This window comes from Hyaena hyaena, unplaced genomic scaffold (genome assembly GCF_003009895.1).
Source record: "Hyaena hyaena isolate Hyena2069 unplaced genomic scaffold, ASM300989v1 scaffold_694, whole genome shotgun sequence".
Taxonomy (NCBI): Eukaryota; Metazoa; Chordata; class Mammalia; order Carnivora; family Hyaenidae; genus Hyaena; species Hyaena hyaena.
In genome coordinates, this window is record NW_024081327.1 from 748,296 (window position 1) to 762,586 (window position 14,291).

Consider the following 14,291-nt stretch of genomic DNA (forward strand, 5'->3'; position numbering starts at 1 on the left):
GCCAACCTCATCCTCAACGGGGAAATACTGAGAGCTTTCCCCCTGAGGTCAGGGACACGACAGGGATGTCCACTCTCACCACTGTTGCTTAACATAGTGCTGGAAGACATAGCATCAGCCATCAGACAACAAAAGGCATCAGAATTGGCAAAGAAGTAGCCAAATTCTCACCTTTTGCAGATGACATGATACTCTACATCGAAAACCCGACAGACTCCACCAGAAGCCTACTAGAACTGATCCAAGAATTCAGCCAAGTTGCAGGGTACAAAATCAACGTACAGAAATCGGTTGCATTTTTATACACCAACAATGAAGCAACAGAAAGAGAAATCAAGACACTGATCCCGTTCACAATTGCACAAAAAACCATAAGATACCTCGGAATAAACCTAACCAAGGATACAAGAGATCTGGATGATGAAAACTATAGAAAACTTATGAAAGAAATTGAAGAAGACACAAAGAAATGGAAAAACATTCCATGCTCATGGATCGGAAGAACAAATATAGTTAAAATGTCATTAACTCCCAAAGCACTCTACACATTCAATGCAATTCCCATCAAAATTGCACCAGCATACTTCTCAAAACTAGAACAAACTGTCTTAAAATTTGTATGGAACCACAAAAGACCCCAAATAGCCAAAGTAATACTGAAAAATAAAACCAAAACGGGAGGTGTCACCATCCCAGACTTTAGCCTCTACTACAAAGCTGTCATCAAGACAGTATGGTATTGGCACAAAAACAGACCCATAGACCAATGGAACAGAATTGAGAACTAAGAGCTGGATCCAAAGGTATACAGCCAACTAATCTTTGACAAAGCAGGAAAGAATATCCAATGGAAAAAAGCCTCTTTAACAAATGGTGTTGGGAGAACTGGACAGCAACATGCAGAAGAATGAAACTAGATCAATTTCTCACACCATGCACAAAAATCAACTCAAAATGGATAAAGGACCTGAACGTGAGACAGGAAACCATCAACACCTTAGAGGAGAAAGCAGGAAACAACCTCTTTGACCTCCACCGCAGCAACTTCCTAGTTGACACATCCCCCAAAGCAAGGGAATCAAGAGCAAAAATAAAATATTGGGACCACATCAAGATTAAAAGCTTCTGCCCAGCAAAGGAAACAACCCACAAAACTAATAGGCAACCAACGGAATGGGAAAAGATAGTTGCAAAAGACATATCAGACAAAGGGTTAATATCCAAAATCTATAAGGAACTCACCAAATACAAATCAAAACCACACTGAGATAGCACCTCACGCCAGTCAGAGTGGCTAAAATGAGCAAATCGGAGAACTCTAGATGCTGGCGAGGATGTGGAGAAACGGGCACCCTCCTCCACTGTTGGTGGGAATGTAAACTGGTACAGCCTCCTCTGGAAAACAGTGTGGAGGTTCCTCCAAAAATTAACAATAAAACTCCCCTAGGACCCAGCAATAGCACTGCTAGGAATTTACCCATGGGATACATAAATGCTGGTGCATAGGAGCACATATACCCCAGTGTTCATAGCAAAAAATTCAACAATAGCCAAAACATGGAAAGAGCCTAAGTGTCCATCAATGGATGAATGGATCCAGAAGATGTGGTTTATCTATACCATGGAATACTACATGGCAATGAGAAAGAATGAAATCTGGCTATGTGTAGCAACCTGGATGGACCTTGATGGTGTTATGCTGAGCGAAATAAGTCAGGCAGAGAAGGACAAATATCCTATGTTTGCACCTATAGGAGGATTAGGAGGAACTTAACGGAGGACCTAGGGGGAGAAGAAGGGGGGAAATGGTGGGGGAGATGGAGAGAGCTAAACCATGAGAGACTCTTGAATGCTGACAAAAACTGAGGACTGATGGATGTGGGGGGGAGGGGGGGATGGGCACGGAGGAGGGCACTTGTGGGGATGAGCACTGGATGTTATATGGAAACCAACTTGACAATAAACTATTTAAAAAAAAAAATAGAACTCGGTGCTGACATCTCATTATGGCCAAACTTGTCCTTAAAGCATTTTGGTTTTCAAATCTGTACAATCTGTTAAACAGGAGAGAACAACAAGAAAAAAAAAACCCAAACAGTTCTTTTTCAGAGTAAAACTACTTAGCATAGGTTGGATTTGTTCTAAGTTCTTAATAAATGTTTGTGTTGTTTTTTTGTGCTTTAGCGTATTAGATGTTATATATTCATTTAGGTGCCTATCTGATGGGTGGTTGTAAGTGAATGTCCGGAAGGCAATATTCAAAATAGTTAATTCAGATCTTATGAATGAGCTGCGTTGAAGGCCCATTTCTGCGACAGACCCTGTGAAGTATCTGTCATCCTCTTTTTCCCCACATGCTGCTTTGTGTAAGCTTCTCCCATGCAAAACAACTCACACAAATGGCCCACAAACTAGCTGCAAACCCAGGCATGCCTAAATCCCAGATGTAAACAGGTCTTTTGCTCAAGTAAGAATTCCACATCTCTAAAATGTCTATCGATCGAGGTGGACATCAGGATGGGCTGAAGAGCTCCCTGAAATCCAGCGGAAGAAGTGGGGCTTGAGCTGCATTTTGGAAGAAGTAGGTCAGAGAAGGAAGGCCAGGAACGAAGATGGAAGGGACAGAATGGGTAAAGGGATACAGGTAGGAATGATCCTGTTAAGTGAGAAGAGGTAAAGAGACTGGGCTTCCTGGAATACAGTTTATTACAGAGTCAAAAGACCATAAAGTAGAGCCTGATTATGGAGAGTCGTAAAAGTCAGAAAGGGAATTTGGGGTTTTATTACTGAGTACTGTAGGCACATACTGCAGGTTATAAATAAAGAAGGGATGAAATGTGAAAAAAAAAAAAAAACCCCACCAACTTAGCAAAGTTAAAAAATGCAGAATGATCAGAAAAATAAAAGGTGTTTGCAGAGGGTCTAGCTCAGGTAGTTACTATAATTATTTTGACATTTGTGACTTTGAGATGACAGTTGTTCATCTAAATGTCTGCATTCACTATGTGGCTAGAAAGATGAGGCTGGCACTGATGAAACACTCAAGCCTGATACTTTGGTCATACACATAAATGTGTTATTTTGCCACAAGAGTGAATAAGTTATAATTCTGCTGCTCTCCAGAAGCCCTGTCAACATTTGAAAGGGCATATGCTTATGTTAATGGTTAAAAACACACTTCAAATATTCTCTGTGATTTCTTTTGCACTCATTCTGACTTGACTATAATTTAGAATGATTACTTAAGAAATACCTTTGTTGTTCCTGTTCTTGATTCTGCTACATAAGTAGCTTGCATATTAATGCATAGTTGCATATTAATAGGTACATAGTAGATGTGTTTTTGCATATTGATTTAATGTTGTGCACAATTGATCATAGAGTTTAAGAGCATTTTGTCTTTGATAAACACTTTCTGTGCTTGGTAGAAAAATCTCCATGCAGACATTCCAGAACGGATCATAGAAATTCACATGTGTACGCATATACATATAAATAGATTTTATTTTATTTTATTTTTCCCAAAGGTTAAAATATAGAAGCAAGAAATAAAATTATTTTCTTTTGGGATGATTTATGTCTTAATTTCCACCTGCTCTATAATTAGAAATTTTGAACTCTGTAAATTATTTCAAGATAAAATTATTGCCCAAGTAAACTTCAGAAATTACATCATTAACCTAGGGACCTTTCTAAGCCTAGAACAACATTATTGGTACAAGTGCTTGGGCACACACAGACACATAAATAAAGAGCGAAGTTTAAAATAATTTGAAAATGATTTATCGTCGACTACCTCTATAGTTGGAGATTCAAGTATTATTACTTTACTTTAGTGCAACAAGGGAGGACAGTGAGTTGCTGTGGGCTAAAGGTAAATTATGATCTATTGCACAGGAGGAAGGAAATGTACTGAGGAAAGAAGAAGGAGTTGGGAGTATGCCATGTGTTTTCTGAAGTATTGCTTTAGGTAGTGGCTTGAAAAAAGTCTTTGTCTTGACCTTTGTTGGAAAAGGCCAGAGTAAAATGTGGGACAGACTACCTTCTGGAATCTCTGATTGTTAAGGAGAGGCATACTGACATGGGGAAGGTCAGATGGATGCACTGGAGCCTGATACAAACCAAGAAATTCAGAGTCTCAAGTTCCCTGCGTTCCACTTTGCTTAGCAAACCCATCTTTGATGCACCCACTTTAGAGTTTGAAGGTATCATTTAAATCATCAAGGCTTGGGACAACCAATCCAAGGTAAGTTTGAATCTGTGCTCTACTAACCGTATTTTTAAGTTGCACTGAAGTCTTGAGATTAGAGACTTGTTATGAACTCTTATATTGGAGAGTCTAATACCCATTTGTTTTTATTTGGAATAAGAAATAGTAAAGGGGCACCTTGGTGGCTCAGTTGGTTAAGCGTCCGATTTCGGCTTAAGTCATGATCTCGCAGTTCATGGGTTCGAGCCCTGTGTCACATTCTGTGCTGACAGCCAGCTCAGAGCCTGGAGCCTGTTTTCGGATTCTGTGTCTCCCTCTCTCTCTGACCCTCCCCTGCTCACGCTCTCTCTCTCTCTCTCTCAGAAATAAAGAAAATGTTAAAAAATTAAAAAAAAAGAAAGAGGTGGTAAAATTTCATTTTCAAAACAATGTGATGCAGGGAATGAAAAGACTAAAGTATATTTTAGCTCTATTATTTGCAAGATCGAAGTTAAATGTTTCAGAGTTATCTTATTTAATTCTCCTAATACCTTATGAGGAAAGACCTTGATACTTCTGCTTTGCAGCTGAGGAACCTGGGGCTCATCCTTGAGTATATTACCCTTGGTTAGAACATGGCAAAGCCATGATTCAATTGTAAGTTTAGTCTGGCTCCAATTCCTGCATTTTTCATCCCATGCCACGTTCAATCCTGCATTATTTTTATTACAACATGTGACAGATGAGAAAACTAATATCCAGAAAAGTAAAACCATCATTGCTCATCTAACCTGAAGCTTGCCTTCCTGGACTCTTCTTTCACAGGATTCTTGGGCTGAATAACAGCAAGCTTCTATTAACTATCAAAATATCTGGAGAAGTTTTCCTTGTTTGGCTTTAGGTTCGCAACCGGAAGTAACCGTCACCCATCTTCGAGCACCTGCCTATGCCCGTGACAAAGTGTTGGCTCTGGAAGATGCTGTGGACTGGCACTTTGGGGATGAAGTTGTTATCATCAGCAGAATAGGTGTCAAAGGTGCAAAACCCATGGAAGAGATTGTCATTGTGGACGTTGTGCACAATACAGACCTCTATCTGCGGTCACCCTTAAGGTATTGAATATCAGCTTGGCTCTGTTTAGACAGAAGAAGATGAGGTCTTAACTGTGTTGGTGTCTGGACACTCACTTATGTTTCAGTGATGTATTTGTGACCTTAAATAATGCTAGGTGTTTTAATAAGAAATTAATAAAGCATGAAAAGCTTGAAAGATTTAGATTTCTTAAGTAAGTTTCTCTTGGAAGACACTAGAGCTTCGACATTATGGTGCAATCGTCAGCAGAATTCCTAATTTTTGCATACTTGTGCCCACGGTTGACTCTTCTGTATCTGAGCTTCTAAAGAAATAGACTCCCAAATGGAGCACTACACTAATCTATTCCTAATAAGATTTGGACTAATACCTTTAGATGTGTTTTTTCTTTTTTCTTTTTTTCTGTTCAGATATTCTCACAACTTCACGGAGAATTGGGTGGCTGGAGGACGCCATATTTTAAAGGTCCCAGTGGTGCTGCTCAGCAGGAGAGTTACCATACGGGGAAATCTCACTACTGAGAGGATGAAGCACCTTGCTTCATGCCAGGAGGCTGGTGGTTCAGAAGGTAGAGCAGCATTTTGTTGGAAAGTCAGTGAGTGAGAGAGAATGTTCTTACTGTCAAATGATATGTGGTATTGTTGACTTCTTTCAAGATGGAATAAACCATTAACCTTTGCATACTCACGATAATCGTTAATTTTCAGAATGCTCTTGATAAATTGCCATTTCGTCTCCTACCTTCCACAACCTTGTGAATGAGGTAGAGAATAGTTTCCACTTGTGAAATTATTTCTCTGGGGCAAAAATATTCTGCAAAAAAACGTTTTTCCCAGAAGTCTTACCTCTGGTTCCAGACCCCGTCTTAAATTCTCAGGAAAACAATTTAATGCCAGAGTCACAGACACAGGCAGCACATTCTTACTGATTAGGCTGATAGGGCTCTTCTGTTCCACCTCACCCCCACTTTTGGAGTTTGTTTTCTGAGAGAACTACCACATACTTTAAGTAAGTGGTTGAAAAACTCAATTTATCTTCTAGAAGAATAACAGGCACTGAATCACACTGATGTGCCTATTAAACATCTATTTCAGGGATGGTTAGTTTAGTAGGTTATGTTTTGGTTTCCCAGGCTGTAGATTATGAAGCTTTCACATGTTGTGAAGATATCATTTGTCAACTTTGGTTTAGGATGGTGTGGGTGTCAAGGATGACTCCCAGGCATGAGCTCTGGATGGATGATGAGGCTGTTTAGTGAGATGAGAACAGGGACAGGTGTTGAAGTGGAAGGCTGAAGATCATGACTTTAATTTTGCACAAGACAGATGCCAGGCCAGCATGTGAGTAGAGGTGCCCTGGTAGTGTCTGGAACCTAGATGAAATGTCATGGTTGGGGTTAATATCTGAGTCATGTCCACATATAGATGCATATGAGTGTAATGTTGAAATGCGGTTGGGTGAGAGGGACCTTGACTCCACCTCAGTCACCTAGCTCACAAACATGTCTTTCTGAAAAAGTTTGGATACAGTGGGTTAGAATCCAGTGACTGCTAACTTTAACAACTCTGCTAAAATGGAATCTGCATTCTGTTCAAACCATCTTGGTAGTTCTCATACAGGTATTCTCAGATCTTATTGTCCAAAGCATTGCATTTGATTATGCTGCTAGAGAGATCAAACTTCTAGGTTCGGGCCATTATAAATCTTTTGGCTCCTAATGGAAAAGTCCCTGATTTCACCACAACTCTTTATTTTTTTTTTTTTTAACGTTTTTTATTTTATTTTTTGAGACAGAGAGAGAGCACGAGCTGGGGAGGGGCAGAGAGAGACGGAGACACAGAATCTGAAACAGGCTCCAGGCTCTGAGCTATCAGCACAGAGCCTGATGCGGGGCTCAAACCCACAGACTGTGAGATCATGACCTGAGCCCAAGTCGGACGCTTAACCGACTGAGCCACCCAGGAGCCCCTCACCACAACTCTTAAATGTTATTACAAAATTCTCAAAATAAAACAAATTCATAGACATTCTTTAAAAAAAAAAAAAAGTAACATCACTCACCCTTTCTTTGCTTGGGGCTTAAGTGTGGAAAGAAGGTAACCAAATAAATAATATGAGGCCTAGCCACTCAAAATATTATGGATCACTGGCCTAAACAATCAAAATTTGTGGTAAGGCATACAAAAATGAAACACCTCTTCATTTACCTCCTATATGTTTATTCCTGGGTGTTAGCAAATTATTCACTGTGTTATGATACATCATTTTGTATTTGTGGCAAATTGGTTTATTAACATGAACAATGAAGAAATAACTCAGAAGATGATTTTGTACCCATTCGGAGGTTAGTTCACACCACCAAATGCCATGTGTCAACAGAGAGTATCCTGGATCCTGAGGTCACAACACCCTGTGGCAGTGGTTGCTGAGTGCATTGTGGTGATGCACTTTGTTGTCCTCATTAGGGAAAGAGTTAGAAAGAAGGTTTTGGGGGTGGGGGAGGTGAGGATGCCACTCAGTTACTTTTATGGAGCCCTTTGCCATTTCTGCAGTGGCATTATTGCTAAGTCCCCAAACTGCAAAGCAGCAAAGTAAAGGGGGAAACCCCATTGGACAGCTTAAGACTAAAAAGAGCTGTGATTACTTTCAGCGCTCACATTTCTTCCCTACAATTATCAACCACGAGAAGGTCATTTTATTGCACGCTCCCTCCAGGGGATCTTTTGGATTGAAATAAGCATCTATTTAGGTTGGGTTTGTGGGTTATAGTCAGCCTCTTTGAGACAGTAATTAAGGTGATTGATTTGGGGGCTTCTGGAAATAATAGAGTGAAGGCAACATCATGTCCTAGTTATTGGATGTTTTAATTAATAATCCAAAGAGGAGAATCAAAGTAAAAGGGAAATAAGATTATTAAATGAAACAAACACTAATGGTTTGTCCCTTGTGTCGACAGTACCTTTCTTACCAGATGATTTGTCTGGAATCATGTTGCACATGCTTCAGGTCCCCCTGACTTCATTCTATGTTTCAGGTAATTTGCAGGACTGTTTATATTCCAAGAGTGAGAAGATGCTGGGATCCAGGGATCTGGGGGCCAGAGTCATTGTTCATTCTTTCCCAGAGGAGCCCAGTCGGGTCCAGTGGAAGGGAGTGCAGTTCCAGAACTTGGGACAAGCCTTCCATCAGCATCTGAGCTCACTGACTCTGGTGGGAGCTCTGAGAGGTAAGTGGGTCCAGGCCTATGATTTCTCATGTTTCTCTCTTCTTCCATGTTCAAGGCTCTACATACAGGGGACATGGTGAGTTCAAAGATGGATAATTATACTCTAGATCTGTGGTTCTCAAATTTTAGTATGCCTAAAAAAATTATTTGGGGAACTTTACTAAAATTTGGAGATTCTGCCCTGAAAAATTCTGGTGTAAGACAGTCCTAGCAATCTGAATTGTGATTCTAGAACAAGTAGTTTGTGGAGCACACTTTGAGAAATATCACGCTAGGTACAATAGAAGAGTGAACTACATAGATATGTGTCTTGATTCCTGCTTCTATTAATTACTAGCTTTGTGATTGCAGGCAAACTGATATTGAGTAGTATACATAATCAGTGCTATGAGAGCCCAGGCACAGTAGAAGGCATTTCATGTGTAATGGAACTACCTCAGAGGAATCTTCTGTTTAGGAAATTGGGAGAGAATGGGCTGAGAACTAGGTACTTTCCCTGGGCACATTGAGCAGGCAGATTGTGCAAATCTTGGCCAGAGCTAAAGATATAAGAAGGGAGCAGGAAATGTCAAATGCAGGTGAGAACAACTAGACTAAAAAACAAGATCAGAACCAGAGAAGAATATGACCAGATGTAGATAAAGGTGCTGAAACCAAAGTTGGCGAGCCATAGGAGCATCCAAGGCAAAAACGCAATACCAGAAGCTAACACACAGAGAATCAGAGATACTAACTAATGGAAACAGAAGCTCCCTTTCTGAGTTATCTCCAACACTGACACATTCAAGTTTTGCTTTTCTTGAAAAGCAAATGGGGATGATGTCTGACAAAGATTATCAGGGCATAGTTGGTGGTTCAGGTGGGTCTTGAGAGGCTAAGATTTCAGCAGGTACTGACAAAGTAATCCTTGAGCTCAAGTTAGCCTTGAGGGAAGAATCCTGGCACCTGCACATTTTTGTTGTTGTTATTTTTTTTTGTTTTGTTTTGTTTTTTACTCATCTGAAATCATCTGCATACCTAGGATATATATTTGTCCCAATTTGCCAAATCTTTTCCATATTATTTATTTTTGATATTCATTTAGGGAAATCATTCCTAACATGGCTCCTTCCCTAGCACATTGGGATGATCAGTATCTTTGTGCACTACTCTCTGGTTCTTTGGTCTCCTAGTGCTTATAATGCTGCAGAAAGTTTGATGTGGGGCCAGCTCCAGTATAAGTCAGGGTTACAGTTACATATGAGTTACCAATTGAACATAATCAAAATCCTTCCATGCTCAAAAGTCAGTCTGCTTCCTCCAACCTACTTCAGAATAGCTATGCTTTTATCTATTTAAAAAAACTGATGTTTATTTAGTTTTGAGAGAGAGATAGAGCATGAGAGGGGAGGGGCAGAGAGATGGAGACACAGAATCTGAAGCTGAGCTGTTAGCACAGAGCCCGACATGGGGCTTGAACTCATGAGTTGTGAGATTATAACCTGAGCTGAAGTCGGATGCTTAACAAACTGAGCCACTCAGGTGCCCCTTAAATTTGGTTTTATTTGAAAAGTGTTCAGTGCTTTAAAAAGTTTGAAAGTCACTGAATTAATACACTATCTCCTATAGGTCTCTGTTGAAATGCAGTGGTCTTTCCTGGGAGGGGTTAAAATATTTACCTGGAGGTTAGAAATTTCTGGCATGCTTGCTAAAGAATATTTTATTGTTTTATGCCCTGAAGGCCCTTGTGTCTGTGTGGCCATTTGCACCCAGCCACTAGAGTTAGAGGGTGTTGGAATATTTGCTACTTTTACAGGTTTACCAATCCCTGAATTCCACCTAGATAGCTCTGGAAACACATTAGTACTTACTGGTTATTCAGATGGGCTGGTCTATATTGAATGAATGGTATGACAGAGATCCAGAGTCAGGAAAAGTCTGCCGCAGGCAGTTTCCTAGAGGTGGATGGGCTAACTGATTGGTGAGTGATGTGAGCTTACCTGGTACTAGAGGAGCTGAGATCAAGGTGAATGTGGAGGCTCAGTGTCTATGGTGACACTATAGTTTAGAATTTTCTGGATAGCTCCAATTTATTTATTTTTATTTACTTTTTTAAATACATATTTTTGAGAGAGAGAGGGAGACAGAGCACAAGCAGGGGAGAAGCAGAGAGAGAGGGATACACAGAATCCGAAGCAGGCTCCAGGCTCTGGGCTATCAGCACAGAGCCCTACATGGGGCTTGAGCTCATGAACTGTGAGCTGACCTGAGCCAAAGTCAGATGCTTAACCGAATGAGCCACCCATGCACTCCTGGATAGCTCTAATTTAAAAGTCAAATTGTTCTGTAAACCAAAGAAATTTTTTCAGTACTTCAAGCACGTGATGTTTATACAGTATCTCTCACTAACTGGAAATAATACAAAACTCCTTTATCAGGATCTGTCTTTTAATTAGCCATTACTATTTTAATGTAAGTTTTCTATACCAGAATGAAGTTACACAAGTACAGAATTTATTAGTTTTGTTCATCTGTATGTCTCCAGCACAAGGCCTGATTCCTGAAATACATAGTTGATATTCAGTAAATAATTGTTTATCGACTGATCGGGTTGATGTATCTTGACTGAGCAGGGTGGGTACATGAAATATGCCCATGGAGCCGGTGTAATGATTTTCCTAAATGTCAATTTGTTTTTGCATAGTAGAGATATTTCACTTTCACTGTAATAAAGCTACCACATTCAAATGTGAGAGTTATGATCCTCAGGTCAACCTCTGGCTTTTTTCTTCCATTTTGGAATTAGAATCTCTGGCCGTCTTGGGCCAAGGATATTATTTCCTGGGAAGTTAAAAAAATTATGTCACAGCTTGAAGAAATAATGACTGTATCTCCTCATGGAAGATGTGATTTTCAAAGATCAGGTTTGGTCCTTCAGGAATATTTCTTCCATTGTCCTTGGCTTCTCTCCAGTCACTTTCTCTTGTGCTGTGATGAGAATTGATATCAAAGATGGTGGCCAACTGGAATTTTGACAGCTCGATGTTCTTTGATGGTTTGGCCATACTGTGGTTTTCTCTCTAGCATCTGACTCTTGGATTCTGCCTTGCTTATCTCTGGTATCTTTGAGACTCATTGGCCCGTTTTCTTGATTTGGTTTCTCTTTCAACCTCCTCATTTCCTGAGTTTCATTATTGTGTGGGAAAATGTTCTCAGTTATATTATAATTTGATTTGGAAATGATCAACAGAATCTGAGGAGCCATCAGGATTCACTTCAGATGTTTGCCTTACTCTTTCTTATTCAGATTCCTATATCCAGGGCTGCACGGTGTGGAGCTCTTTCAGCAGAGGCCTCAGCATGTCAAGGACCTTGGGCCTGAAGGTGGACAGTAATACGTTCTACAATATTTTAGGCCATGCTCTGCTTGTGGGTAAGTGATGAGCTTGTTTTGGCATTCCTGATTAGGGTAAATCCTTCTTCAAAAGGCATTTTCCCAAAATTTGACTTCCTAATTTATAAAATACTTCAGCCTCTGGTCATTAGAAATAGGCCATAATTTAAAATTCTGAATTTCAGGGGCACCTGGATGGCTGTGTAGATTAAGCATGTGACTGGGGCACCTGGGTGGCTCCGTCAGTTGAGCGTCCGACTTCGGCTCAGGTCATGATCTCACGATGTGTGGGTTTGGGGCTCTGTGCTCACAGTTCAGAGCCCTGGAGCTTGCTTCAGATTCTGTGTCTCCCTCTCTCTCAGCCTTTCGCCAGCTCACATTCTGTCTCTCTCCCAAAAATAAAGATAAAAAAAAAAATTGAAGCGTCTGACTTTGGCTTGGGTCATGATCTTGCCATTCCTGAGTTCAAGCCTTGCACTGGGCTCTGAGCTGACAATTCAATTGTGCTCACAAGCATAGAATCTGTGCTTCAGATTCTGAGTCTCCCTCTCTCTGTGTCCCTCCCCTACTCACTCTCTCTCTCTCTCTAAAATAAATAGTAAAAACATTAAATTTAAAATCCTGAATTTTAATTTACTCATCACTAATTAGCTTCCTAAACTTTACCAATAAGAAACTGATCTTTTAAAGGTGACCTTTCAATTCAGGTTTAATAAATATGAAATCAGAGCTTTTCACATTTACTGCCAGCAGTTTTCACAGTGATTCAAAGTCACATAAATAAATCCCTCAACAGTGTCATGTATGATAAATCTTGGTGTTGGACAAGGAGTTGAAGATCCTGAATTCTGTTCTCAGCTGCTCCTGTGGCTTGCTATAGACACTCATGTTTTAGAATCTTCTGCTTCGTCACTTGTATTCACTTTTTTCTCCTAAAGTTCATTCCCCTTGCAGAAGCCAAAATTTTTCTTAAAAACCTCAGATTGCATCCTATCACTCTTATCCTTAAAACTCTTTAAGAATTTCTTATTGCTCTTAGATTTATCTTTAACATGAGTTGGAAGACTCCCTCCATGGAATGCCTGGGTGGCTCAATGTTGGACTTTGGCTCAGGTCATAATCTCCTGGCTCATGAGTTCGAGCCCTTTGTTGGGCTCTGTGCAGACAGCTCAGAGCCTGGAGCCTGCTTCAGATTTTGGATCTCCATCTTTCTCTGCTCCTCTCCTGCTCATTCTCTGTCTCTGTCTCTCAAAAATAAACAAATGTTAAAAAAAAAAACAACCTAAAATAAAAAGAAGATTCCCTCTGTGATTTCACCTCTATTAATATTTGTAAACTTGTCTTGCTCTTTTTCTATTCCTCTGTACTGTAGCCACACTATTTTATTTTAATTCGTTCAAAAGGCCACACATTTTTTTTTTTTTTTGCCTCAGGGTCTTTGCACAAGCTTTCTCCTCTGCTCATACTGCTGGCTCTCTTCGTGTAAAATTTTCTCTCCCACACTGCTAACTCAAGTCCCTCCATTTAAGCTCTTTCAGTACCAATCATTATTTATTTATTTAAAATTACATATCATGTTTCTCATCATATGAGTAGTGTCTATTTGTACCACCAGATTTCACGTGAATATTGTTTCCTTAGCATTTAGCACACTAACTAGTGCCTTGTAGGTATATTTGTTGAAAGAAATGAATGAATTAGTGAACAAATTGTCTTTGAATACATTGGAATACAAAAGAAAATCAGAGGTTTTCAATGAAAGTGAGACTGTAACTGGATTTTCTAAGTAGTATTTTATATATAAATTAATTCTGTGATACCATCATTGGGAACATGCATGGGTTTCATTTAAGAATGATCTGTTGAGAAAAAGGCTGTAAAGCTCCTAATCCTGAGAGGGAAACTGTTGAGTGAGAAAATACGGATCATATAAACTTGCTTTAAAATAAACTCCAGCTCTAAATGACAAAGAGGCAATCAGGTGCAGGAAAATCCTTTGATAGGCAAGGAAAGCTACAGGGCACTTAAACTAGCATTTAGAGGATTGACTTTGTTCTTACTTTGGCCTGTGTGAGGGGAAACGTGTGCTGACACCTGGAGCAGAAGTGCGGGAAGGTGCCCTAATGATAACTAATTTAGCCAAAAACAGTTACACAGAATAGACATTAACTAAGCAAGAAGTAAACCTACAGGAGGAATTTAATTTAGCCTTTAGTGTTTATTGTGAATTGGAAGCTCTTGACATCTATACTGCAGGTGATGAAATTAGAATATTTCTTTATTAGTGCATTACAGAGAAAGCACTTAATTTCATGCAAAATGAGCCTGTAAAGACAGATTCATAAAATGACATGGGAAGCCAGATACCTAAATACCTCATAAGGAGAAGGGTCTGTGGGGCTGCTTTTACT

The 14,291-nt window shown here is 39.8% G+C and overlaps 1 protein-coding gene across 1 annotated transcript in view; it reads left to right on the forward strand.

Moving 5' to 3' along the window:
- Positions 1 to 14,291, forward strand: part of PKHD1 (PKHD1 ciliary IPT domain containing fibrocystin/polyductin) — a 488,222-nt gene that overhangs the window by 196,946 nt on the left and 276,985 nt on the right. Inside the window, 4 exon segments of the mRNA XM_039217466.1 lie at positions 5,091 to 5,301; positions 5,692 to 5,849; positions 8,316 to 8,507; positions 11,794 to 11,919. Coding sequence (XP_039073397.1) covers positions 5,091 to 5,301; positions 5,692 to 5,849; positions 8,316 to 8,507; positions 11,794 to 11,919 — 687 coding nt within the window.